This window comes from Oryzias latipes, chromosome 5 (genome assembly GCF_002234675.1).
Source record: "Oryzias latipes chromosome 5, ASM223467v1".
In the NCBI taxonomy this organism is placed as follows: Eukaryota; Metazoa; Chordata; class Actinopteri; order Beloniformes; family Adrianichthyidae; genus Oryzias; species Oryzias latipes.
The window spans coordinates 5,245,758-5,272,503 of NC_019863.2; the positions used below are offsets into that span (position 1 = coordinate 5,245,758).

A 26,746-nucleotide genomic window follows, 5' to 3' on the forward strand; every position below is an offset into this window, starting at 1 on the left:
ATCACAAAAGTTCGCATTTAATTGGAAATGTTAAAGGCCTTGCAAAAAAATTCGATTTTTTTCAAAAAATCGGAATTGAACATTTAGCCCTGCAGTGTGAACGTAGTCCTATTGAGCCTACAAGTGCATGACAATGTTCATTGTTCACCAAAAAACTACTCAAAGCACTATTTTCATTGTTTTCCTGTAAAAAGCAGCACTCTGAGCACCCCTCAATCCATGAAAGCCAGCGGGTTCTCACATTGTGACGTAGACCGGTGAAGAACCGCCCCTTCCAGGAAGAGTCGGTGCTGCCAGGCTAACACACACCCACTTTCTCCACGAAGCAAGCAGTGATCGTCTAAACGCTCTTATTTTATATCCATAATTTGTCCATTCATCTTTGCAATAGTTTAGTTGTTTGTGGGTGAGACACAGACACGACTCTAGGATGACATCACAAAATAGGCGGGAGATCATCAAGGTACGAAATTCAGTCGTCTCACTTTCGATGTAGGAAAATGAGCTGCAAAAATATCTCATATTTCATTCAGATGGCTGTTTAATGTGCCAAAGATTTACTCTTAAAGGCTCAAAAAAAAGCGTGATATAGGCCCTTTAAAACTCATTTTTATGTATTCATTTGACATATTTAAAGAGGTGCCCAAGCATTCCATGTATTTCAACATTTTTAAAAACCCTTCCAGGCTTCTGGAAGGTCTGAAGAGATTTTGACTTTTTCTGCATTGGTAACCCCACATGCAATACAATCAGCGATTTTTGTATGGCTAAAATGAGTGCACTTTTTGCAGCACTCCAAAAAAATCCATCATTTTTTTATCTTTTTTTTTAACCTTGTTTACATATGATGTGCAAAGCTGTACTATGATCTGTCTGTTAAACATCTACATTGCTTTTTGCAGATTCTTGGTTACTTTGACTATGCTTTCACCGCTATCTTTACTGTTGAGATCGTTTTGAAGGTAAATGCTCTGTGTCCCCTGTCCGTGCTGTCACTAACCTTACCCCAGTAACGCTCCCAACGTCTCATTGCTTTCCAGGTCCTAGGCTATGCAGATTATGTCTTCACTAGTATGTTTACATTTGAGATCGTATTAAAGGTAACCCCTTAAAGTGACAGCGATAGCCTTGCTGCATTCTCTCCTTGTGTGTCACCTGCCACTCAGCACAACCTGGCTTGTTTGTTTCCTTTCTCTCATTGAATTCTTTTCTTTATGGCACCTCTTTTAAAAAGAGTACAATAAAAACTGCAGTTTTACCTCCCCCCCTAACACAGTAATTAAAAAAGGAAAAACAGACCTGTTCAAATGGTCATATTATTCTCTGCTGAGGGAAGGAAACATCACATCTACATTGCATTTTACTCACATGGGCGTCCCGTCATTCAGTCAGTCATGCTACAATTATTATGGTGATGCAAAATGACTAAAATACGATGCAACCCCTTCTGTGCGATGCTACCAATTTTAATGGGCTGTTCAGACATTACAGAGGCCTTGGCTGAAGTTGAGCTTAAGGTCAGGGTGGTGTCCAGATGGTGAAGTCAGCTCCAGTCAAAGCTTTACTTCATGGCTTCTCATACTGACTGTTCCTCAGATTACCCATAAAAGAGGGGGCAAAATCAACCATGTTCCCGCAGAGCATGGTTCAGTCTGCTTTCCCCGACTGACTGCATATTTATGTGGAGTAGCCTCTGCGGCTGCACGAGGACAAATCTGACCGCTGTTTCACTCTAAATTCTGTAGGGCTCTTGGTTAGCCGTCTCCTGTCTTCGCCTGTCTGCAGAGCTTCACATTTGCATGCACTCAGAGATATGAGCCTTTTACTTTTATTATTTGAAGAAGAGTTCTTCTGGCTGGTTTTGCTTCTGTGCCTGCTGAACTATGAAGTTTGAATTGGGAGCTGCCTCCCTTATATTCTGAACTGTTGAACATAGTGGAATGTGCCGTAGGGGGACGGTCCGCATGAATGTGAAAGTAAGGCCATTTCTGCTTTCCAATCGCTATAACTAGAGCTGCTGCAGGTGGGAAAACTCCCTTAGCATCGTGGCAACAAAATGCATGTTTTATTGCCTCATTCCATAGTAGATTGTGAAAGGAATGACTTACTACTACATTCATGTAGATAAAGGCCGTGGGGGTGGCAAAGGTAGAGTTAGCCTCCTGCTGTGAGAACGCCACCCCAAACAGAGTGACCTACTCGAGTGTGAGTGTGTGAGAGTGCTGAGAAGGTGTTTCTATGTTTGAAAAATGTTCATTTAAGATGTGTGTGCGTGTGTAAGAATGCAACGTTACACTGTAAATGTGTGTATGTAAGTCTGATGTTTGCCTTACTTCTTTAACACGCTCTGTCCTTCCCTCAGATGACGACATACGGAGCTTTTCTCCATAAAGGAGCGTTTTGCAGGAATTACTTTAACCTGCTGGACTTGCTGGTGGTTGGAGTTTCTCTCGTCTCTTTTGGAATTCAGTGAGTAAACACGTTCTCTTTGCGGTTGCAGTCAAAATGACAGTTTTGTTGAATTTACAGGAACCTTTTCCAAAAAAGAATAAAGAGGATGCAAAGGAATTTTCTATTATTAGGCTCAAAAACTGTTATCTATAGAAGCAGGTGGGAGAATTAGAATTCTAATGTTTTTATGCAATTAAAAAAACACCAAGAGTGTTTTTCGTTCAACTTTTTTACCAAACTCCAAACAGGCTGGGCTCTAGCCTCATCCGCTCATTAAAAACTATAAGATGATCTGCAATTAAAAGTTGAAAAGCCACAATCTGGCGTCCGTGTCACAAACATGATCCGTTTGGTCATCAGATACTACTTGACATGTAAAGTAGTATCTGAGGGAAAAAAAACGGACGAACCAGTTTGTGTTGTCTTTCCTAAATACTCTATCCTCAAATATTACAAATCAAAATGTTGTGGAAGTATTAAAAATTGACCAGTACAAACTGTTTCTTTTTTATTTGTGGTGATGCAGAAAATGAGTTATAGCCATTGACTGTAGATGTGAACTGGACTGAGTAACCCCCCCCCTCTCGTTTAAAACAGGAAGTACCCGCTGGTCCCACAAAGCCAAAATCTCATTGATTTTTTGTGGAGAAATAAACAGCTAATAACAGTCATTATTTTTGCTAGAAGCATTCTTGCCTATTTTTAACATGTTCTTGGTATTCCTAATTTTTTTCTCATGATATTTTTTCTTTACTCCAAGTTATAAACTGCCCAATTAAATGCCTTTGTAGGTATCATAACCATTCGGCCTGCAACGACCATTCAGGGTCCTTCGACTAATGCTGACGTCATATTATGATATTCGCTTTCCGTTGGTCCGATGACATATCAGATAGTGATTGGTCTGGACAAATTACGATACTCCCATTGAAGAAGATATTGTGCGGTGCTTTGCAAACAAGCAGAGCTCTGACATGGAGCGAGATTATCTTCTTAACATGCTTTAATTATTGTTATGATTATTATTAAATACATATGCATTTGCGTGACGTGCACACAAACTAAACACATCATGTCTGTGACACGAACACTTTGTGGCTTTTCAATGGTGATTTATTTGCAGGTCATCTTTTAGTTTCTAAGTCCAGCTTGTTTGGAGTTCTTAGTTTTTGTAGTTCTTAAAAATTTTAGAACTAAATACATGGAAAAAATTAGAACGAAAAACACCCGCCCTATGGTGCAGCGGTAGGGGTTAGTGGTTAGTACTCTCGCCCTGGTTCAAATCCCGACTGGCTCATTTCTGTGTGGAGTTTAAATATTCTCCTCGTGCAAAAAACATACTTCTTGGGTTAATTGGTGATTCTAAATAGCCCCTAGGTGTGCATGTGAGTGTGTGTAAGTGTGTTTGAGCGTGTGGTCCTGCAACTCACTGGTGACCTGTTCAGGGTAAACCCCGACTTCACCCAACTGTAGCTGGGTTGGCTCCAGCGACCTCGTCAACAGATAATGAAAACGGTTGGATGGATGTTAAATTAAAGTAGAACCAGCTTATTGGGACACAAAATGTACTTTCATACATGCAGTTTTATTTGAACAAAATATTTCAAATCCATGACTCTATTTTGTTAAAATCCTTTTTAAACTGTCTGAATTGCCCAGGTCCTCAGCTATCTCTGTGGTGAAGATTCTTCGTGTTCTTCGAGTTCTCCGTCCCTTGAGGGCCATCAACAGGGCCAAAGGCCTGAAGGTAGTCTTAACCCTTTAGTTTACATGTATGGAATAATTCTAGAAAGATAAAGCTGAATCTCAAAGCTTCCAATGTTTTTGTTTTACAGCACGTTGTCCAGTGTGTTTTTGTGGCAATCAGAACTATTGGTAACATCATGATCGTCACAACTCTGCTTCAGTTCATGTTCGCCTGTATAGGAGTGCAGCTCTTCAAGGTCAAAGATAAAAAAAACCCATCAAAGTATCCAAGTGAAATGACTTTGAGATTAATAACCAGAACAAAGGTATTTTTTTCTTCTACAGGGAAAATTTTATCGCTGCACAGATGAAGCAAAGTCCAGCCAAGAAGTGTGCAAGTTGGTGTTTCCTCTCCTACCTCTTCAGAGTGTGTGAGCGGATTTCACGCTGGTCCTCATTTCTGTTCTATTCTTACAGAGGCACCTACATCGTCTACAAGGATGGAGATGTAAATCAGCCAACTATGCAGCGGCGGGTGTGGCACAACAGTGACTTCAACTTTGACAACGTCCTCATGGCCATGATGGCCCTGTTCACGGTCTCCACCTTTGAAGGCTGGCCAGCGTAAGACTGAATCTGTTTACTGCTTTCGCTTTAAGGCTTTAACGAGAGGATGAGCGTCTTCGTAACCTTTTTGCTATCTTGTGGGGTCCAGATGACCCCAGCCTTACATTGACGTGTTATCCCAGCATGACAAAGGTGGATAAAGGTGGAGAGGATTTCATGTAATCCATGGACACCAGTGAAGATCACAAATCATTGAAGAAAAAAGGTTCCAGACACGTTAACACTGGGAGTGGGGTCATCTGGACCCCACAAGTTAGCACAAGGGATAAAGAAAGTCTTGCGGATAAAGTTTATTTCTCATTTTCATGTTGTTGTTCTTCAGATTACTCTACAAAGCCATCGACTCCAACAGAGAGAACTTTGGTCCCATTTACAACTACCGTGTGGAAATTTCCATCTTCTTCATCATCTACATTATCATCATCGCTTTCTTCATGATGAACATCTTCGTAGGTTTTGTGATCGTCACATTTCAGGAGCAAGGAGAAAAAGAGTACAAAAACTGTGAACTTGACAAGAACCAGGTTTGTGCCGTAAACAATGACGTTGGGTTTTAACCACTGGAATTTTGCATTTCAACTGATTCCATGACAAAGACAAGGACTTTCTGATTCTGCTTCTGAGGATCGGCTTGTTTTTCCACCATCTCTGCCTCTTTGATGCAGCGTGGTTGGATCAGAGGGTTCTCGCTTCCAACTGACTTAACTTAACAATTATGATAATCAGAAAATCAGTAAATATTGATAAACAATGTTAGATTTTGAGAACCGTAGTTGGACATTCCTGTTTTTCTATGATCTGTCATATGAGTTGGCGTCCTTGTATGGACACATTTTTGACTGGTATGGTATTGCTTTGTTTTTCACAGCGACAGTGTGTGGAGTACGCTCTTAAGGCTCGTCCTCTGAGGAGGTACATCCCTAAGAACCCATACCAGTACAAGTTCTGGTATGTGGTGAACTCCACAGGCTTTGAGTACATCATGTTTGTGCTCATCATGCTCAACACACTGTGTCTGGCAGTGCAGGTGAGACATCATCAGTCAGTAACCTGTCATGTGATGTGAGTAAAATAAAACCCTGTTTCGGTGAACACGATTAAGACAAGGACTCAGAAACTGATGGATAGTCACTACTATGCATTAATCACAAAGCCTCCTATGAAGTGTTATTCACAGTAATGTTCACACTTTTTTACCGTAACTGGTTAAATGTTTCACTGGTGTGACTTTTTAACCATGACCTTCAGGAGAGGAACGCCATAGTGCTCCTTCAAAACCAATGACAAGACTCAAACATGTCAGTTGGGATCCTTCAAAGAAATTTAGGCTTTGTATTGGAAAAAAACCTTTAAAAATTCAAAATGTTCACACTTGTTGCAAACTACCCGCTGTGTCCTTGTATTTCCTGGAGGTTGCAGTGACGTGAGGTTTGTGGCTGCTGAGACACTGACCCTTTCAGTCAGATTTACAAACATAACAACCCAATACATTTACCAACTACTGATTGTGGCTGTCAGAATTCCTTCACTACTCACTACATAGTGCACTATATAGTGTGTTCGCCATTTTGTGGTGCTGTCCGAATCTACGATTCCAGAAATCGAGTGCCCTGAATATTTCCCACAAGTCTCTGCGAAAAACCAGTGTGCATCGATGCTCACTAGGTTGGCAAATATAGACTACAATGCATTTAACGTTTGAACAATTTTTGTAAAAAAAAAAAAGTATTTAAATGTAAATTTTAAAACAAGCAATTTTTTTCATCGTCAGATCAAAAAATTGTTAAAAAATGTCTAAAAAATATCAATAAAGTATTACAGCATAAGATCAACCCTGTTTACATAGGATTGCGCAATCTATCAAGAGGCAGAGTCTGCCCCCCCCTTTGCTGGTCCCCAGCCTGCATAAAATACTGGGTTTTGTCAGGAAGGGCATCCAGCCTAAAAATCAAACATGTTTGAATCAGTCAAATGTTATTCGCTGTGGCAACCTCTGAAGGGATATGCCAAAAGGTGAACAACAACATGATCATAATTATAAATTACATTTACATAACAGATTAGACAACATTTATTTTATCATTAGTTTAGGTCTAATGACAGCAGGTGAAGCAGTGCCTCACCTGCTTCTACTAACCACACATCGCTGAGTGGTTGGAAGTCCTGATTAAGATTCAAACCTGTGCCTTCATGTCTTACTTAGGTCGCTGTCATAAATTTGTTAGTATTTTGTCTTGTTGATCTGTTTGTCTTGACTGATACTGTCCACCGTCTCTTGCAGCACTACGGCCAGTCAGCACTTTTTAATTACGTCATGGATATTCTCAACATGGTCTTCACTACTGTATTTACTGTGGAAATGTTTTTGAAACTCATCGCTTTCAAACCCAGGGTGAGTATGTCCTTAGGCTCAAACAAACAATAAAGCCCATGTTTCCATTGAATGTTTTAGTTGAGTTTGGGTCAGAACAGCAGGTTTGGGATGATTCAGAGTGGAAATGAAGCCACATCTGCATGTTTATACCTCCATTCCCACCAATGATTGTTAAAATTATGTGGATGGTCATTTGACTTGTCCTTGCCTTTGCTGTGATGGACCTGGTTGCAGTTAGCTTTAGCTGTTTAGAGTGCAACATCCTCTCATTTGGCTACATTGCATTTCCAAATAGTTCAGCCTCATATGCTTAGCAGTTGTTAAAAGTGTCATTTCTAAGAATAAATGTTGATTTTCCTTCCTTCAATTTGCCGACAGCTTTGTGTTCCGAAGAAGGACAGGATGCTAGTAAGATAGAAGTGTGGAGTGGAGTGTCGGCCTGACCCTTTTGTTGCTTTACAGTTATTTCTCTGTATTACTTTATTGTGCAAAAATAAAACTGGACATAGTTTGTTTGTTTGTTTAGCTGCAAATAGATTCGCTGTAATTACGGTCCCTTCAGGTGAAATCAAAATGTGTTTTCTGAAAAGTTCTTGATTTAAACTTCATATTTGCAGTGAAAGCTTGTTTTTTTTTTTGTTTGTTTTTTTTTGCTGATGATATTACATTTCACCCTCCACCCATTCACTGAAACTTGTTCAGGGATATTTTGGGGATGCCTGGAATGTGTTCGACGCCCTGGTAGTGATTGGCAGCATAGTAGACATTGTTCTCAGTGAGATTGATGTAAGTAAGTGTGGCTGCTGTTCTCATGTCACTGCAGGATGTGAGTCTCTGAGGTGTGTGCAAACGCTGTGCAGCGGCCTTAAACGACAAAGTCTTGATTACTGTCACACTTTGGTTAAAACAGTTATCACAAAATTGTGTTAACAGTGACAAAACTGTAAACATGGTTGTGTTACGTCTGCTTTGCAGATGAGAAATTAAGGAAAGCTAGGTAAAATTTTCTGATTACAAACGTGAAATATGGCTGATTGGAGGCTGCATTTGTTTGGAGTTAGAGATAAATTCCAAATACTTATGATTAAAAGGTCTCAGCTCAGGTTGTTCTATTTGACCAATAATGAGTAAATAAATCCTTCCAGCAGCTGTAATATTATTCAATAAATAAGCATTACTTTGTGGTTAACCGATGAGAATTAAAGTTTCGTGTGCAGCTAAAGCATCATTGATAGATTTCAGAGTGAGGGATTTCATTGGAGCTCGCCCGAGAGAGAAACTCACTCCCTGTGGTGACCAGTATGATGGCTCTTACTTTTCCTGGTTTGGTCACTTGCACACCTTGTTTAAATGGCAGGACCTTTACGCTAAGCTTTCTTGATACTTTATCTCCCCTTCTCTTTTTCCTCCCATCTCCCTGCCATTTAATTGTTTGGTTTGTCTCCTCTTTTCCATCCCTGCCATCTTTCCTTCACATGTTTTCTTCAACAGCACTATTTTGCTGATGCTTGGAACACATTTGATGCCTTAATTGTTGTTGGTAGCGTGGTGGATATTGCTATCACTGAAGTTAATGTAAGTACCGCTTTCTTCTGTCTTAAAAGTCAAACTGAAGGCTGACAGGAAAACCCATTTAGACTTTTTATGGCAAGTCAAGAGTTCTTTTTTTTCTGTTTATAAATTAACTTGAATTTGACACAAACCAGGAGGATGAATCCTTTAGTTTCAGTCAGCTTTTTTACATTTACCTTTAAGGTTATTAAAAAAAAAAAACTAATAATAGGCAGTTAAATTCTTCTTTTTTTCTGTTAAGCTTCAGTTTGACTTTCGGTCGATTTGAGCTAAACTACTGTCTTTACACGTGTGATTCTTGTGTGTTTAAAAATCTTGCCTATGTTACAAACTAGTTTCATTCACGTTTTTCTGGGATGTTTGATTCGGTGGAGGATGCTTCAGGTCATGCTGGTCTAACTCTTAACTTGTGTTTATTTTGTTTCCATAGAAACTTGTAGAGGCAAGTATGGCAATGATAAACTAATGTTGCTTGTGTGTAATCTGTTGTTGATCTCAACTTTATCTTTAGAACTCCTCCATAACTGACTCTAACAAAATGTTCACTGAATTCTGTAGGATGGCTTCATGACCTAAAGAAATAAACATTTCTGTTATCTTTCCATATAAAGAACAAATTATTGACAGTTGTTTCCTAAAAAAAAGTTGGTAACCTTAATCATTTATGTTTGGATCGTAAAAACTAAACAATTGTGTCTTTATTTCTACTAACTTGTTAAGTTTGCAAACCATGTCAAAGGTGTATGGAGGCCTCCAGGTGCCAGTGGATAAAAAACAAATCTGATAAACCGTGCACACCGATTGATTAATCCGTGGGTACGGTTTAGCAATCTGTGCGCAGGGATTAATCAATTGTGCTCGTACTGCGCGCGCACACATTGCACGTGCGTGTCTCTGAGCAGTAGCTTCGTGTTCGCAGGCAGGGAAGGGTTCTTTGTTACGGTGTGCGGTAAGGAGGAGGCTTCGGACCGCAGTCCGCTCGCCTTTTCTGCATGAGGGAGCTGCTGGACTCAGGAGAACCGGGTCTCTCCGGAGATTTGTATCTACAAGGAGAGGTGCGGCTTTGAGATGGGGGGAGGCGGCTTTTGAATGAACAGTTCTGAGAAACCATCCAAACAATCATGTGAATTTGTGTTTCCAGTCGGGTCCAGACAAAATAAACGCTGACGTTATTCCAGTTTAAATTTATCCACGGCTAAAGGTTGTTAGCACGTATTAGCCTAATCTTAACCCTTCTTCTGGACCAGTTCGGCCAAAAAAAAGCACTGGGCGCATGGATTTGAAAAAACTGTAAGTGAACAGGCATTTAATAATAATCACAACAATAATAAAAGCCAGTTCAGAAGATCTTCTCGCTCTATGTGGGAGCTTTGTTTCCAACAGAACTCGATATTTCTTCTTCTACAGTCTTACTGTAATTTATCCAGACCAATCACAATCTTACACGTCATTGGACAACATACAGTCAATCAAATAGCGTGACGTCATCATTAGTCGCAGGCCGTGTTTATTGATCCGTGTGCCCGGTTATCAGATTTTTTTTTGTGAACCACTGGCACCTGGAGGGCTCTGTGCAAAGGTTTTAGATTTCAGCAGAGACCAAAATTCTGCAGAATGGATGTAGTCGTAAAGGCTCACGCTAGAGACTGAGTGCTGTCATGTCTGAGCTGCAGTGCTGTCTTTCAGGAGTTACATTTCACATCTTCAGTGTTGTGTTAGAAAATGTGTGTCTGCATGAGTTTTATAGAATTGAATTTTTTTAAAATAGTAACAAAAATGTTTGTTTTTTTGGTTGTTTTTGTTTAGGCTGATCATTGTTATGCATGTGTGTGTTTTACATGGGTGTAGTTTGTGTTTTAGGTATGAGTGAATTGTGTTTTTTTTTCATTTCGGGAGACATTATTGGGCCGTTTCATTAAGGTTTGATCTGCATCGCATGTACGTCGTACAGAAACTGTTTCATTGCATCAGGACTGTCCTCATGCTACAGATTTGCATGATATATGTTTGAGGTTTGGGTCCCGGCATGAGTCAAATGGTCATTTCCTTTCCCCATGTATGGTGCAACGTTTCCCACAGTCATATCCTTCCCTAAAATCATTTCCATTCCTCCCTCTCACAGATGACTCTTGGTCACTCGCTCCCTACCCCTCCGGTCAGTGTTTGTCACAGAGTTTTGTGATGCATGTCTTTCATCTTTTACCACTTGTTCCTTCTTTTAATTTGGTTCTTTTGATGTTGTTTGCCTGCTGTTCTTCTCAATCTTTAGCTCCAGACAGAATGGCCCTGAAGCTCAGAGCTTGGAAAACCCTACACAACAATAGGGATCATTTGGAGGGAAATCTATGAAACTTGACTTCATTTTAAATTTTTAAAAACCCACTTCAATGAAAATGGTGGTTCAAACACGTTCTTGTAGCATTGTTTTCATGGCGGAGGACATATTTAAGGTAAACTAAGATTAAAATAGGCTATCTGAGAATTTCTTTTTACAAATCACAGTGAATCAGGAACACAGAATACATTTTGAAAAAGCCTGTAGCCGTGACACAGTTGCTACAGTTGGCAGGCCACAAGTTCCTTTCTCCGCTTCTATTCGGCGTATACACTAGTAGACGACTAGATCTATGTACGTCTTCGTTTTCCTCGTCTGAGCTGGCGTCTGGCTCAAAAAACCTGTACGGCTGGATAGCTCTGATATTGCTCGCCGTTTTTGTTTTACCGGTAACGTTAGGTTCTGGGTGTGGGGGACTGTAAACAGAGTGAAAACAAAGCGATGAGGGGAAATGACGAAATGCTTACTCTGCGACAACAGTCCCACCCACAACTCAGAGGTGAGTTTCTAATGAACTCCTGCTGCTCTGCAGAAACTATGTCCTAGAAAACGACCGTTTTTTTTTTTTGACTAAAAACGTCAGAATCCTAATTAAAAAGACATTGGGATAGATTTTTAAATGGATCAAAGGATGATTGGAGTGGCACCTTAAGGAGGTTGAGATGCTTCAAAGTGTCATCATTTGCATTCCTTAAGGTTGTGTAGGCCATCTCATTTTTGAATACAGCTGAAATCAAGTCATGCAGTGGCCTGGAGGAAACTTTTAACACTTGAAAACAGATAAAAAGTCCAACTTTATGTTTGTTTCATAAGCAGTATTAATGTAGGACTGTTTGATTCAAACCAAATAAATCCTAATAATAAAAAAGCAGAGTAACCGAAGCACACCACATGTGCAGCTGAGTCTGAGGTTCTTTGATGATCTTGTGTTTCTGTCCCTGTGAGTGATTGTCTGTGTTCTGTTCTGTCCTGTCTTCCTGTAGTGAGCTCTTAAAGCTCAAAGTGGAGCTCAGGTGTAGCGCAGGTGTGTAGACTCCAGTCAGGTGCATGGCCTCTCCTGCAGTGACCCTTCTCTTTCCGCTATTTCTATTTCAGTATCTGTTTTATTCTCTCTTCCAGCATTAGCAGCTGGTCTCTTTCTTCCTCTTTCTCTTTTCCTTCTTTCCTGCCATCCATCCACATCTGTGCACCACCACACTCTGAGAGCGCCCTCCTGTGGCGGTTTTCTGCAGCGCACTGCTGGCATGCTTGATTTGCTGCATTGCTATGAAGTCTGGACTGGCTCCACATCATTCAGTTGTCTTGCTCGAGCGTTCCCCGACAATGTGGCAATGCAGAAGGCATGCTCCATCAGCACTGTGGCCAGGATTACCAAAAGAACCTCCTCTAGCTGATTCTACTTTTGTTTCTGCACATTCTGCACCTCATGCTGACAGTTTGCTGAGAGACTGAAATGAAGCCATTTCTGTCTGGAGTTGAATTTTTCTCTTTTCTTTGAAAATCTGAGTTTTTTAATTTGTGTTTCATATTTTGCACCTGGATTTTGTCTCTACTCAAATGCTTGCTGTCATGACTTAATTTTATTGCATATGACAAACATTGAGAGTGAATGTGTGAACTTGTGTGAATGAAAGTGTGTTTAACGTGTTTGGGATGATTGATTTCCTGTAGGTCACAGAATGTTTTACTTCCTAAAATAATCTTAAAGGTTTTTACAAACCCAATTAGATTACGAAGCATTTTACAATTTATTTGTCCAGCCAAACCAAATGTTTTTACATTTTTGTTGTCACATGAACACTACAAGAGTGTAAGTGCAAGAATGGAGGATCTCTACAAGCAGTGAATCATGTTTTTCAGTATTTCTTCTGCCAGTCATTGTATTTCTCATTACTATCGTTTAAAACAGCCAGACATTTCACCATCTAAACCCAATGGATCATCTAAGTAATCACCAGGACACAGGGGGAGTGATAAAGTTGTGTCTTACATGTGGATTTAGCCTTTTTATGTTGTATTCTGATCATGTGTCTCACATAGAAAGATGTGAACTTGTGTGGTGGCAGTTATCTTGAATAGTGTAACATAATTGTCTGTCAGTATTATTATGTGCATAGGAGTATGGTAAAGGAATGTCTGTCTTTGTTGCGTTGAAACTGTAGGACGTTTCTGTCTCGTCGGTTGCAGCATCTTGTGTCTGCGTCTCGACTGGCCTGTGCTGGTGTTGTGTGTTAAATATGTTTAGCCCAGTTTATTAAAACCCTATGCAAGTCATTAATACAGGTCTTTGATTTTAAAGCCAACAGAAACACCTCAGGTGGATGAGATGGGGGTAAGATCCTTAGCCCCCCTCCCCCTCCCCCTGCCCCACATATCAGGGCCATGCCATGTTTGAATTTGCATTTCCTTCTTTCTTACTCTTCTTCATCTTTTAAGATCTATGGCTCATTTCTTTTTTATTTCTTTTTTTTTACTTTGTCATATTAAAGTTTCTATTTGCTGTTTTGTTTTTTTTAAAGATTTTTCTCACACGTTTGGTTTCTTTATTCGCATATCTCTGTAGAGCTTTTCATTTTCCTCAAGTGTTTGGAGTTTTTATGAAGAAGAGAGTGTCACTCAAACGTGACGCTTGCGTCCTGTGAGGTGGGAGCGGTCGTAAGCCGCTCTTCACGTTTGCTCTGCTGACACTGCTACGTGGTCTCTGGTGGAGACCCCCCACTGGGATTGGCTCACCCAGCTATGACCTGCCAACCTCCTGGTCGACCCATTTGGGTCGGTCCCACTGTGACTCCGCATGCAGTGACTCTGGAATGAGGGTGCCATGCTTGTGCAGATGTGTCCTAACAAGTATGGCAAGGTTTTTTTTTCCCAGCATGCTCGCCTCCTTGCTTCCTCCCCTGTAGGTCTGTAAGGAGGCAGGAAGCCTGACACTGCTTTGGATGCAGACTGACAGAAACATATCCGCTGCAACTGCACTGTGTTTAGTTCACGTCAAAAATGAACGGTCCTTTTCTGGGAAAATGCAGACTCTATTGACCCCCTGCAGTGGTACAGCTGTGATGGAGAAGCAGTGCTGGTTCTTTCAGCTCATATGTTTCTGGTCTGGAATCGATTCATCCTGCAAAGCACAGTCAGGTCCTCTGCACTGACTGGGAATGCTGTGGCTCCCGGACTCCTCTGAGGAAGTCCTCTTTCTCTGCAGAACACCGAGGACAGTGCTCGCATCTCCATCACTTTCTTCCGTCTCTTTCGGGTGATGCGGTTGGTCAAACTCCTGAGCAGAGGGGAGGGCATTCGTACCCTACTGTGGACTTTCATCAAGTCCTTTCAGGTGAGATGAACTTCTTTTCAAGTCTTTGCTGCTAAAAGAAACATTGAAGTGGCAACATTTATTTCCGTAACGTTCCCCTTTCCTTTTTGACAGGCTCTGCCGTACGTTGCGCTCCTGATAGCCATGCTGTTCTTCATCTACGCTGTCATCGGCATGCAGGTTGGTGACCCAACCCAGAACATGTTTTTCAACTTTTGACTGTTCAGGCTGAACTGAAATTGGAAATTTGCCTTGGTTCAGGTGTTTGGAAAGATCGCCATGGTGGATGGGACACAGATTAACAGAAATAACAACTTCCAAACATTTCCCCAAGCTGTACTCCTGCTATTCAGGTCTGTGGTTGAACCTAAAATTATGAACAGAATTCCTTTGAACGTTATAGATCCTGATTTGTGTTGATCTCTGTCTGATGTTCAGGTGTGCCACTGGGGAGGCGTGGCAGGACATCATGCTGGCCTGCATGCCTGGAAAGCTCTGTGACCCAGAGTCTGACTACAACATTGGAGAGGAGATGACCTGTGGCAGTGGATTTGCAATAGTCTACTTCATTACCTTCTACATGCTCTGTGCATTCTTAGTATGCAAAAACAAGACATTTTCATAGTTTTCTTAAACCTGCATTGTCTTCTGCAGCTGTTATTACCAAATGCAACTTTACAGTTGACGTCCAGGAGTAACTCAACTATAAACCAAGCACGGAATGAATGCCATTATTTGAAAACCAATCTTTACAATTGATAAAAAGACAACAAGAGGGAAAGAACTATTTCTTAGAGTTTGGATGACTACTGCAGCCAAAAGTGAAGACTGGAGAGTGTGTGTTGTCTAGGAAACAGATTTTTTTATTAAGAATCTAAAAACTGTATCTAGTCAGTGTATTGTTATTCAGAAAAGTAAAGATTACTGTAGTCATCCAGCATCAAACAGCAGCTCCTCCAATACTTGTGCATTCAGAGTTTGATGTTCATCTGGGTCAGGACTCTGCAACCTGAGGGGCCACATTCCTCTTTGAACCTACAATTGTGGCTACTTGGTTTTAATAAAAATAAACAAAATAAACTATCAATTTGAATGAATAATAGTTTTGTAAATTTGATTAGATTAGTTTTTCATTTATTTTTGAATTGAAGTTTGATAATTTAGCAGAATGGTGCTAAAAGGTTTAATCTCCTGTCAGACTGGTTTATTAATTAGAATGAGTTTAAAGCACATTTTCTCATCTTCTGCTGCAAAACATTGTCTAGTTGCTGTTTAGAGGCAACATTATCAGAGTATGTCATTAGATTTACACATTTACATTTCTTCTCATTGATTCAACACCAACCCTGCCATGATTACGTTCAATAGTGAAAGGAGAAAAAGGATGTCGACGTTCAACGTTCTAATGAGAGAAAATGTTACGTTTGACTTTTTTCATGTAATTCAAGTGAATCTGCTGCAGCAGGAAGATCCTATGCGGATTTTATTTTGAAAGGACTTGTCTTTAATGCTGTCAAAAGTGAAAGAAATCAAAGCTAATAGACATAGATACATATAGACACTGTTAATATTCAATTATTGGAAACATATAAATGCTACATCAAAAAATAAATGACTTATTGGCCGCAAAAAAATAAAGTGTTTATTTCTAGTAAGAAATTGGAGCAAATGGCTCTTTTCGTCTTGAAGGTTGCAGATTCCTGAGCTAGCTAAACAAGCGTCCTTAAAACTGCCCCGCAGGGCTGCCATGAAGCTATTTCATTTGTAATGGTGTCTTTAAATGACTGGAAATGACACCGAACATTATAAGCTGGTTTTGAAATTTGTGAAAAAACAAACATACTGCTTTGTTGTCAGAGCAGCCATTAAAAAAAGGAAGTCAAAGGAAATATTTTGATCTAAAAAAATATAAAAGTATAAATATATTATTTCTGAAAAGGATTGTCACTAAAGGTACAAATGTACATCAAAAGTACATTTCTTGTGATTATGCAGATCATCAACTTGTTTGTAGCCGTCATTATGGACAACTTTGACTATCTGACACGTGATTGGTCCATCCTCGGTCCTCACCACCTTGATGAATTCAAAAGAATTTGGTCAGAATACGATCCGGAGGCAAAGTGAGCTTTTTATAATTTTAAGTTACTGATTTTATGAGTTGATGTGCAGCACTTGTGCCAGTCCATTTCCTAAATCCGATTTTATTTTTCCTGTACAGAGGCAGAATCAAACATCTGGATGTTGTGACCCTTCTCCGTCGCATCCAGCCTCCTCTTGGTTTTGGCAAACTGTGTCCTCACAGAGTGGCCTGCAAGGTCTCCTCTCCTTTGTCACTCACACGTTTCTCAAGAACAGATTGTCAGCGTGTCATGTTAAACGTCTGCCCGCTTTTCTCATTTAGAGGCTTGTAGCCATGAACATGCCTCTGAACAGCGATGGCACCGTCATGTTTAACGCCACTTTGTTTGCCCTGGTGCGCACTGCCCTGAAAATCAAAACAGAAGGTACAAGTTGAATTCAAATGACATCCTATTGCTTTTTTAAAAGAAAAAGAAAACTGGAAATATCTCTATAATTCTGTGACAGCAATGATCACGAGCTGGGATGGATTACAGCTGGCTGTGAGCTGGAGTTCTCACTTTGTTCCCTGTGGTGCAGGTAATCTAGAGCAGGCCAATGAAGAGCTGCGGGCCGTCATCAAGAAGATCTGGAAAAGAACCAGCATGAAGCTGCTGGATCAAGTGGTGCCCCCTGCTGGTGGTTAGTGGAACCGACTGCATGTTGACTGAATTCATCTTCATCATCATGTATTCAACCCCTAAACCAAACTGAAGCCACACTAAATCGCTTTTTTAACAACTGTTATGGGATGAAACGGTATCCTTTTCTGTTTTTGCTCTGCCCATGTTGTCCTGGTTGCCCCCCCCCCCCCCCCCCCCCACTTTATCTGCATTTGGTCTCCACTTCTCTGAAAACTGTCCTGAACACTGGGCTTGAATGGCCATGTAGACCACAGTGCATGTCCTGTTTCTCAAACTACTTTCTTCGTTCCGTCTTCTCTCGGCTTCTCTTCCTCGCTGACTCTTTCTGCTTTCTCTGTGTTTTTTTCTCATCTCTTCTAACTGCTTCAGCTGTTTTTATCTTCCTCTCCTCTCATTTTAATATCTCTGTATCCCAAACAAAGAAGCACATCAGAATATTCTGAAGCAGTTCTGTTTTAGGGTGGTGGCATGGAACTAGTGTTGCCTCCCAGTGCAATCTCTGTCCCCAGCGTGCTTGTTCAAAGTGATTCAGACCCCCGCCTCAGAGTCATTGTCACACACTCTTTCAAATTAAAAAATAGGCTTTCATGCATCCCTTTAGATGAAGTATTCACGATAGGGCGTACATCGAGCATGGGCAGAATTTAGAAAGTGTAAATAAAATTAAGGTTAAATGCACGATGCAGGTGCATGTGTGAATGTGCAAAAAGTTTCTGAAAGATTTGGAGCATTTACTGTCCTACTAGTTGAAAAGGAAAAGACAACGTTCAATAAAACCATAAACAGAAACATTCTTAAGGATAAATCCCATTTTGAAGAGATTCAATGTAGATTGGAGTTTTCTTTCACCACCCAGTCCTCTTTATAATTGTTCCTGTAGAAGAGAAAAACAAATCAACTATAAAGGTGAAAAATTATTCTTTCTTTTATTAGATGAAAACTTCAGTATTGAGGCAAATTTTAGAGCATTTTGAAAAACGGCTTTGAATTTAAACAATGCTCTTCATACGCTGTAAGCACGCCTGAAAATGTGAGCCTGGGGTGCTTGGTCGGTTACGATGAGCTCAGCTGTTTCCCACATCAGCGATCATTCTCAGATAAAAAGGAACTGGAGGAGAAGAGCCTCCTCTTCTGACTCCCAGGCTGTTGTTTGTGTAGCGACCGGCTGTCACAGGAAGCCATGTGTGTGGTCTGTTCACTCAGATGATGAGGTAACCGTGGGGAAGTTCTATGCCACCTTCCTGATACAGGACTACTTTAGGAAATTCAAGAAACGTAAAGAGGAAGGCCTGGTGGGTGCTCACCCCTCCCAGAACAACACGGCCATTGCCTTGCAGGTGAGTGCTCAGGTGCGTCTGCACGGGTGTGAGAGGAGAGCGCTGAGACTGTGGAGAACATTTCAATAGTGGATTTCACCGCAGTCCTCCGTTTGGTCTTTTCCATGTCTGTGTGCATCTCATTAAACTACCATGAGGTGTGCTAATGTTCTGGTTCATGATCCAGTAGGACCTTCATGATCTGGGTGGACAGTATGAATTTGTGATTTCCAGTCTTTAGTGCTTCTGTCTTTAAATGTGGATGTGAAGCGTGCCTTTGTTCTCTCCACTAACACCTCATGTGTTTTCTGTGCATTTAAAGTCGCAGCTCATGACACTCATGAAGCTAGCAGCCTTTTTTTAATCCTACAAATGTATGATATATGGTTTAGGTCAGGGGTCTGCAACCTGAGGGTCTTTTACCTCTCCATGATGGCTCTTTGGCTTTGAACAAAAATGTCAATGATTTGAATCAATAATGCCTCTGCAGCTTTAGTTATTTGTTTTGGTTAATTCAGTTTGGTGTTTACATTTTTAAAATGATGGAAAATGATGGTAAGAGGTATAATCTAGTGTCAGAGTGGTTTATCATTAAAATACCCTTAAAGCACATTTTCTGAGCTTTTGCTGCATGACAAGTCTTGTTGCTGTTTAGAAGCAAAGGTCTTAAAGTTCCACTCCAATCATTTATGGGCGATTGGAAAAGTGTTCCCAGTGGTCTTTATTAATTACCATTATACCCGCTTTAGCTAAAGTAAAAGAAAAAACTGTGAGCGGCAGGACTTCAATAGAAATGTACCTCTGAGTCGTGGCACACAGGAAGTCTGCCCCTTCCCATCATGCATTTGTTTACATGCTTTCCCAAAAGCTTACAGCCCCTCACAACCTCAACCTAACATTACCAGTGCAACAAGAAGGCTGAGCAACGTTGGAGCTATCCATCTGTCCAGTTTAGATCCAGATTCCAGCTCAGATGAGGAAAACAAAGACGTTCGTGGATCTGATTGTCTGCATCAGAATGGAGCGGAGCCGCGAGACTGTGGGTTGCCGTAGTAACTTCAACGTCACCCCTACAATCTTTTCCAATAAAATTTTTATGCATCTGCTCCTGATTCGCAATGACCTGAATATAGAAATACCCAGATATTCAAGTTTTAAGACACATTTTTATTATATATTTCCTCCATCATCTGAAAAATGCCACAAGAAGACGTAACAACACCGAAATCACAAGTTTCCCCAAAGAAGGTCTCTAAAGGATTTGCATTTAAAGATTAAAGATGAATTTTTTTAAATTGGAGACAATACCATTGTGTTCGGGTTTATATTTGACAGTAAAGGTAAAAAAAGGATGAAGTCCTAGTGATAGAAGAGGCCGGCTGTATTTGACTTCTTGCATTTCTAATTCAAGTAAATCTGTTGCACCTGAAGGATTTTCTTTGACGCAATGTGTCAAGACTTACTAGTACTGCTGCCAAAAGCAAAAGAAGTTAAAATCGTTATCTATATAATGATGTAACACTGGCACATATCAGTTGTTGTAAATATTACAAACTACATTATGTAAATAAATACCGGTAGGTTATTGGCCTAGAAAATACAACGTTTTAAAGATGATGAAGTGGGACTTTGCGGCTCACGGTGGGTTTTGTTCCGTGACCCAACCGGCTTTTTTATCATTAAAGGTTGCAGACCCCTGATTTAGATGTACTTCCATATATCTGTTAGGCAATTAACATCTTTTATTTATTTATTTGTATTATTTTGACAGTACAATCTGTTTTTAGAAACTAATTTGGCCTCGCACACTGACACAGGACTGAAGAAAAAAGGTTGAAGAAGCAAAAGCAGGGAACTAAAAGTGACAAAGCATGGCCGCTAATGGGAACACTTCTGCTGACCTGAGGAGAGCACATCTGTCGTCTCTGTCTCTGCTCTGCCATGTTCTCTCCGTCTGTCAGCCGTGTGAATGTCAGCTGCTGCGCAGAACATGGATGTGCTCGTTCGGTGTGCGTGCTGTCTGTCCTGGCTGTGTGCTGTCAAAGTTGTGAGATGAAGGTCCCAGCCGTAGCTCTTAGCCCTCTTGTTGTCATGGTTACAGGCCGGCCTTCGCACGCTTCATGATATTGGGCCTGAAATTCGTCGAGCGATATCATGTGATCTGCAAGATGACGATCTAGTAGACTTTATTCCAGAGGAAGACGAGGAAATTTATAGGGTAACTCATCTGAATTTACACAAAGGGAAATGTTTTTGTTGCAACACTTAGTTTTGTGATGTCAAATTTCCTACAGGGTAAAACACAGAAACAACACGGCTGATCTAAATTTAACAGCCTGAACAATACATTCATTTTTATTCATTTTTTATTGAAATTCAGATGTTTTTTTTTGTTGTTGTTGCTAATTTTGCCTCTAAAACTCTAATACTTTATTTTGCTCACATGCTTCACATCATGAATCAGCTTCTAAACATATTTTTGCTCATATAATTTCCTAAACAAAACCAGGAATGTAACTGGAGAGTTCCAGCTGCAGCGCTTTTACTTTAAGCGTTCCTTCACAGCGCAATGGGGGACTCTTCGGAAACCACCTCATGAACGGAGGTCACCGCCGATCCAACGGCCATCAGACCAACGCCACTCAGCGCCCCCTGCAGGTGCAGCCTCCCCCCCACTATGCTCACATGGAGCAGCCGGTGGGGCGCCTGTCCCGGGCCAACGCAATGTCCCATCCCAACCACCGCCATCACCACCACCACCATCACCACCGACACCACAACTCCTACGGCAAATCCCCCAAATCCACCAACATCAACCTGAACAATGCTAACATGTCCAGCCTTCCTAACGGAGGACACCATCGCTACTACGATCACGCACCCCCCAACGGATACCTAGGTCTGCACAGGTCCTACTACGACTACATCAAGCCAAGGACGCCCCAGGGTCAAAGGTATCTACTGTCCGATCCTACTGAGCAGATACTTCATGAATGAATCATGTCTTGGTCATGTCTCATGCATCCTTTCCAAATGTTGAGCTTACATGTAAACACATGGAAAGCACCATCAAATAAAGTTTTCAAGGAAAATGGATCATAAAAAATGGACATTTTCTTTTGCAATAAATCCCTCGGCATCATAAAATATTTGTTATTTTTGAAGATGGCAGGTTTGTCCTTTTTGAGAAAAATGAAAAGTCTTTTCCCGGCAGCTTAGAACTCATTTTTGTTAAGGGTTAGTGAATATTTTCGCCCGTTCTATCTGCCCTCTGCCACGACTCACATCATCCATGGCGCACGTCTGAAATTTCAAAATAAGAGATTCTTCACTAGTCTTCTCTGCAGGCAGATAACCTGAGGTTATCTGCTGCATAAACTGTTTTGTTTTTTTTTAAACCTTGAGTTCAAACCATTCTTTCCAAAATGAATCCCAGAGGTTGCATTCCTTCTGACAGTTTTATTTAAGAATTGATCAACAACCTCTCTGCTCCCTAAGATTCCCTGGCATGTTCAGTCAGCTGCCCCAGTGCTGAGCCTCCTCCTTGGAGGTTCACTTCACGGCTGCCTCTGTACGCATGAAGGACGATTCCTATCTCAAACTTACCCAATGGAATTGTCATCCAGAACTGGAGCTGTTTTCTGCCATTCCACACCTTCCTCCTCACACACATATATGACAATGCTGTATATGTTTCATATACTGTATGGTATATATATGTCCCTCTCTCTCTCCACGCTGTTCTCTGTGGCCTCTCCCTCCTTCACTCTCCCTCCTGACTAAAATGCTTTCTCTCAACCATCCCTCTGCTTTCTTCGACAGAAGGCGCTACTATGAGACCTATGTTAGGTATGTTGCTTTTTTAGGTTTGGCTCAAGCGATGTGAGCAGCAGAAAGCCCCTTTTTGTTTTCCGTTTTGACGTGGAATGGACTGGTGAATGGCTGCATCCCTGCAAGGTCCACTTTATGTGCTACATGTTGACGAGTCCTGTGTCTGCATTTATCAGGGCACACTTGTGTCCAGTATTTCAATCAAGGACCGATGTAAGCAGTCGGCATACGGGTCGTTCCAGGTCAGAACTGTAGTGGATGATGTTCTGGTTTTTGTCCAAAAATAAAACTACAATCCTTTTCACACTCTTTAACGTTCGGTATATAAATACCATTTAAAGATTCACTCTGATGAAAGTTGTTTTTTTGGAGTTTTTTACATGTTCTTGTGGCATTTTTCTCATAGTGGAGGACATTTATAAATGAAATGACGCTTAAATTTGTACTTCCGAGTTTTTCTACATTTAAGTTGTTGTGAATCAGGAGCAGACAAAAAAATGTTGTTGGAAAAAGCTTGTAGCTGTGACGAAGAAGTTAATACAGCAAGCCACAGTCTCCCTGCTCCGCTCCATTCTGATGCGTCCACTGTCAGACACACAGATCCATGAACGTCTTTGTTTTCCTCGTCTGAGCTGAAATCTGGATCTAAACTGGACGGCTGGATAGCTCTGATATTGCTCGCCGTTTTTGTGCACAGGTAATGTTAGTTTGGGGGTGTGAGGGGCTGTAAGCTAGCGGGAGGGAGTGTGAACACATCAATGCTGGAATGTGGGAGCAGGCTTACTGTGTGCCAATGGTCCCGTCCTCAACTCATAGGTGAATTTGTGCCGCTTTGCAGAAACTATGTCCCAGAAAACGCCACAAGTTTTTTTTTTTTTTTTTTTTTTTTTGGCTAAAAACGCCAAAATTGTAATTCAAAGACCACTGGAAAAACTTTGAAAATAAATCAGAGTGGAACTTTAAATACTTTTTAAAGATTTTCAGTCTCAGTATTAATTTCCTCTTGTGAAAATCCACAAAACTCTACAAATGATTTACTGTTTAGGCTAACATATTTATGGTAAACATTACGTTTTCTGAAACGTAATGTTTACCTTTGCTAATATCTCTAACTTTACATATCGGCAAAGGGACTTTTTTTTTTTAAATAAAAAACCCTGTAAAGAATGTGCTCAAAATCTACATAGCTGAATTAAAAATACATGAAGAGCAAAATAAAAGATTACACTTACTGAATATGCTTGATGTGAAAATAATGAAATTCAATACAGAAGTAAAGCTGATCTACAAGCTAAATGTTAACAAATAAGAAGGGGAAGTAAGCTGGCATGGAAGGACCCGTACTGCTGGGAACCAGCTCTGCTTTATGCATGTGCCAAAGTTAAGATTATATATTGTGTTAGATTGAATTAATTTAAAACTGAAACACCTCTGTATTATTGAGAAAATAACTTAAAGGGCCAATATCATGCTATTCTTAAGCCTTTTATAGTAAGCAGTATCCATGTATATGATGAGATAATACCCTTGGCACACACATGTCCTTATTTCTTCTCAAGAAACATTAGTAATTGATGAAAAGAAAATGTAAAGGTTGTACCGTTTTGTCTGACTGTACCTAATATTAACAAGGGTAGTCCCTTGTATTGCTGCCCCCTGGAGGCTTGTCTCTGCATGGCAGTGCATGGCCCTTCTCCATAAACCTGTCTGACTACCAGCGTGCAGAAAAATAACTTTTGTCCCCTGACTGTCCCTCAGGTCCCACAGAGGGGACGGCCGGCACCCCACCATCTGCAGGGAGGAAGAGTTTGATGAAGACCGCTTTTCTGGCGAATATTACAGCGGGGAGGAGTTTTATGAGCATGATAGTATGCTGTCAGGGGACAGGTAGTTGTCTGTCTTTTGTCCTCGATTCTGTCAGAAAATGCACCAGATGTTCTATTTTTTTACATCATAAAACAGCAGACTTGTAATCTAAAAAAATGTTTTTTCCATGCTTTGCACTGAGTCAGCAAGCCCTGCGTTTATTTGGATTCTCAGGTATCAGAACAGCGACACAGAGTACGAGACTCCCAAAGGCTACCATCACCCGGACAGTTACTATGACGACGATGAGCAGCCTCTGTACCACGACTCACGGCGGTCACCCAAGAGAAGGCTGCTTCCTGCCACACCTCAGGGTACCTTCATGCCGGTTTCTTTGAGCTGCACAGCATTCAGTGTGAAAACAAAAAGACATCAAAGCATCAAACTGTCCACTAGGGGGCATCAGCTTTCAGCCATGATTAGGGTAGAGTCCTGAGATGACTCTTAAAATGACTCAAAGCAAACTCATTTAGGAAAAAACTCAATCAAAACTAAAAAACATAAACAAATCAAAAGTTAAGCTTTTGAATATATCTACATTCATAACAAGCTTATTCCACAATTATACCTGAAAAGGTTTGATGACAATGTTCTGAACATTCTTAGGTGTTCAGACCTTTTCAAAGCTGATGTTTCCATTTGGTTAGTGGAAGGAAAAGGCTTACCTCTTTTGCCTCCTAATAGGTACATGTTTTCTAATCTCTACATACCATCTTGGTCTCATGTGTTTAATGGTTTGTTTCCTTTCCAGGTCACAGAAGGCCGTCCTTCAACTTTGAGTGTCTGCGCAGACAAAGTAGCAAGGATGAGCTTCCACATCAGCGTACAGCTTTACCACTGCACCTTATGCAGCATCAGGTACTCCGGCACGCTCTCTTTTGGATGGAACTCATTTCATCATTTTTACAAATGTCCGATTTGTTTTTCCTGACCCCAGGTCATGGCTGTAGCAGGCCTTGACTCCAGCAGAGCCCACCGCCTCTCCCCGACCCGCTCCACCCGCTCGTGGGCCACACCCCCGGCCACTCCAGCCAGTAAAGACCAGTCACCATATTACACGCCCCTCATCCGTGTGGACCGCCCTCAGAGGGACAGTGTTTCAGGCAGCCAAGTGTCTGTGCGCAAGAGTTCTTGGTACACGGATGACCCAGAGTTTTCCCAGAGGGCGTATTCACCTGTTCACCTGCAGGTGCCGCCTGAGTACCACAACCAGTACCACCAGAAGAGAGGCAGTGCAACCAGCCTGGTGGAGGCCGTGGGTTTCAGCTTATTTCTGTTTCATTCTGCACTCACGTTGTTCTTTAAAAGTATGCATCAACACACTTTCCTTCACATTTTGTTGTGCAGGTTTTGATATCGGAGGGCCTTGGGAGATACGCTAGAGATCCCAATTTTGTCGCCGCCACCAAGCATGAGATCGCTGATGCGTGTGAGATGACGATAGACGAGATGGAGAGTGCAGCCAGCCACCTACTGAACGGAGGGATGGCCCCCGGCATGAACGGGGTCAACGTGTTCCCCTTCCTAACTCAGAGAGACTACGAAGTGCAGGACGCCGGAGCCAACTACAGTGACGAGGATCCGGAAACAGAACCTAGAGCTCCTTACGAGGAGGACCTGGCAGATGAGATGATCTGCATCACAACTTTATAGCACTGGCTTGATAAATCTCCTGATAAGATTAGAATCTTGATAGAATAGGTATTGATTTGAAAAAATCATTGTGAAAACTACAAAAAAAAAAAATGAAATGCATCTGTCTGACCAAAAGAAGTGCCTTTACTGTGAAAGGAAAAGGCATACTGATGAGAGACAAAAGCAGCTGTAGTCCTGTTCTTCTAATCGCTCAACACCTGCCAGGAAAGAAGGTCAAAGCAAAGCGACTGAGCACACACGGACTGAGTGGACCCTCCCTCCAACGTCTTGACCTGGAGGTGACACTCAGGTTCGGCTTGCAGCCAGTTGGAAGCGAGGACATTTGGACTGACTGGACCAACGGGCGGGCGGGCGGGCGAGCGGCGGTGTGAGAGACTCTGAAGGGCGGGTGTCTTAGGGTGATGACAATCAGATTAGTGATGTCATTACCTCCGTCACTTTATTAGGATTTGGCATATCATGCAAGTTTTCAATGCAAGCATATAGAGGCATATCTTTTCACGTAGTTGTTAGAGACATGTAACGGCTTCGAAGTTAGAGCAAGGAGGCTAAAGCTAAGAGAAAATGTGTGGAGTACCAGTAGAGCTGGACCAGATTATGCAGGAACTAACTGTCCCACTAACTGTATAGAGTCGCAACAAAAGCATTTGTCAGAAATGCACTAGCAGACAGGTTATCCTGACATTTTAAAATAGCCTGATTAATATTTCTTAGCTGATAGACTTTAAATTGTATTATATAAGAAGAAAAAACTTTGTAAAGAGATATTTTATATTTTGCAATTGCGTATTATTTAAAAGGTCAGCAATATGAACCCTTGTGACTCCTGAGGTAGAGTTCAGAGATATTTATTTGCCTTTATTTTTTGTTGATATGCACACTTTCCTTTGCCTGCACAGGTTTGGCTTTTGTGACACATTTGCACACACACAAAAAAAAACCCACACACACAAACAA

General features: G+C 41.2%; 1 protein-coding gene across 7 annotated transcripts in view; it reads left to right on the plus strand.

The window, feature by feature from the left end:
- LOC101157531 (voltage-dependent L-type calcium channel subunit alpha-1D) overlaps window positions 1-26,746 on the plus strand; it is a 71,190-nt gene extending 44,444 nt beyond the window's left edge. For 2 of the 7 annotated variants that reach the window (XM_023954780.1, XM_023954785.1), the window contains 29 exons: window positions 903-962; window positions 1,041-1,100; window positions 2,363-2,469; window positions 4,111-4,198; window positions 4,287-4,394; window positions 4,483-4,535; window positions 4,615-4,761; window positions 5,087-5,288; window positions 5,633-5,791; window positions 7,046-7,156; window positions 8,630-8,713; window positions 13,345-13,377; window positions 14,248-14,376; window positions 14,470-14,535; window positions 14,617-14,708; window positions 14,794-14,953; window positions 16,351-16,478; window positions 16,577-16,673; window positions 16,760-16,862; window positions 17,017-17,118; window positions 18,324-18,457; window positions 20,538-20,654; window positions 21,002-21,390; window positions 22,259-22,285; window positions 24,026-24,154; window positions 24,308-24,447; window positions 24,885-24,991; window positions 25,071-25,388; window positions 25,481-26,746. In XM_023954780.1, coding sequence (XP_023810548.1) covers window positions 903-962; window positions 1,041-1,100; window positions 2,363-2,469; window positions 4,111-4,198; window positions 4,287-4,394; window positions 4,483-4,535; window positions 4,615-4,761; window positions 5,087-5,288; window positions 5,633-5,791; window positions 7,046-7,156; window positions 8,630-8,713; window positions 13,345-13,377; window positions 14,248-14,376; window positions 14,470-14,535; window positions 14,617-14,708; window positions 14,794-14,953; window positions 16,351-16,478; window positions 16,577-16,673; window positions 16,760-16,862; window positions 17,017-17,118; window positions 18,324-18,457; window positions 20,538-20,654; window positions 21,002-21,390; window positions 22,259-22,285; window positions 24,026-24,154; window positions 24,308-24,447; window positions 24,885-24,991; window positions 25,071-25,388; window positions 25,481-25,786 — 3,756 coding nt within the window. In that variant the 3' untranslated portion in view covers window positions 25,787-26,746. The remainder of the gene's footprint in view (window positions 1-902; window positions 963-1,040; window positions 1,101-2,362; window positions 2,470-4,110; window positions 4,199-4,286; window positions 4,395-4,482; window positions 4,536-4,614; window positions 4,762-5,086; window positions 5,289-5,632; window positions 5,792-7,045; window positions 7,157-8,629; window positions 8,714-13,344; window positions 13,378-14,247; window positions 14,377-14,469; window positions 14,536-14,616; window positions 14,709-14,793; window positions 14,954-16,350; window positions 16,479-16,576; window positions 16,674-16,759; window positions 16,863-17,016; window positions 17,119-18,323; window positions 18,458-20,537; window positions 20,655-21,001; window positions 21,391-22,258; window positions 22,286-24,025; window positions 24,155-24,307; window positions 24,448-24,884; window positions 24,992-25,070; window positions 25,389-25,480) is intronic. The other 5 variants (XM_023954781.1, XM_023954784.1, XM_023954783.1 and 2 more) reach the window with 3 other exon arrangements.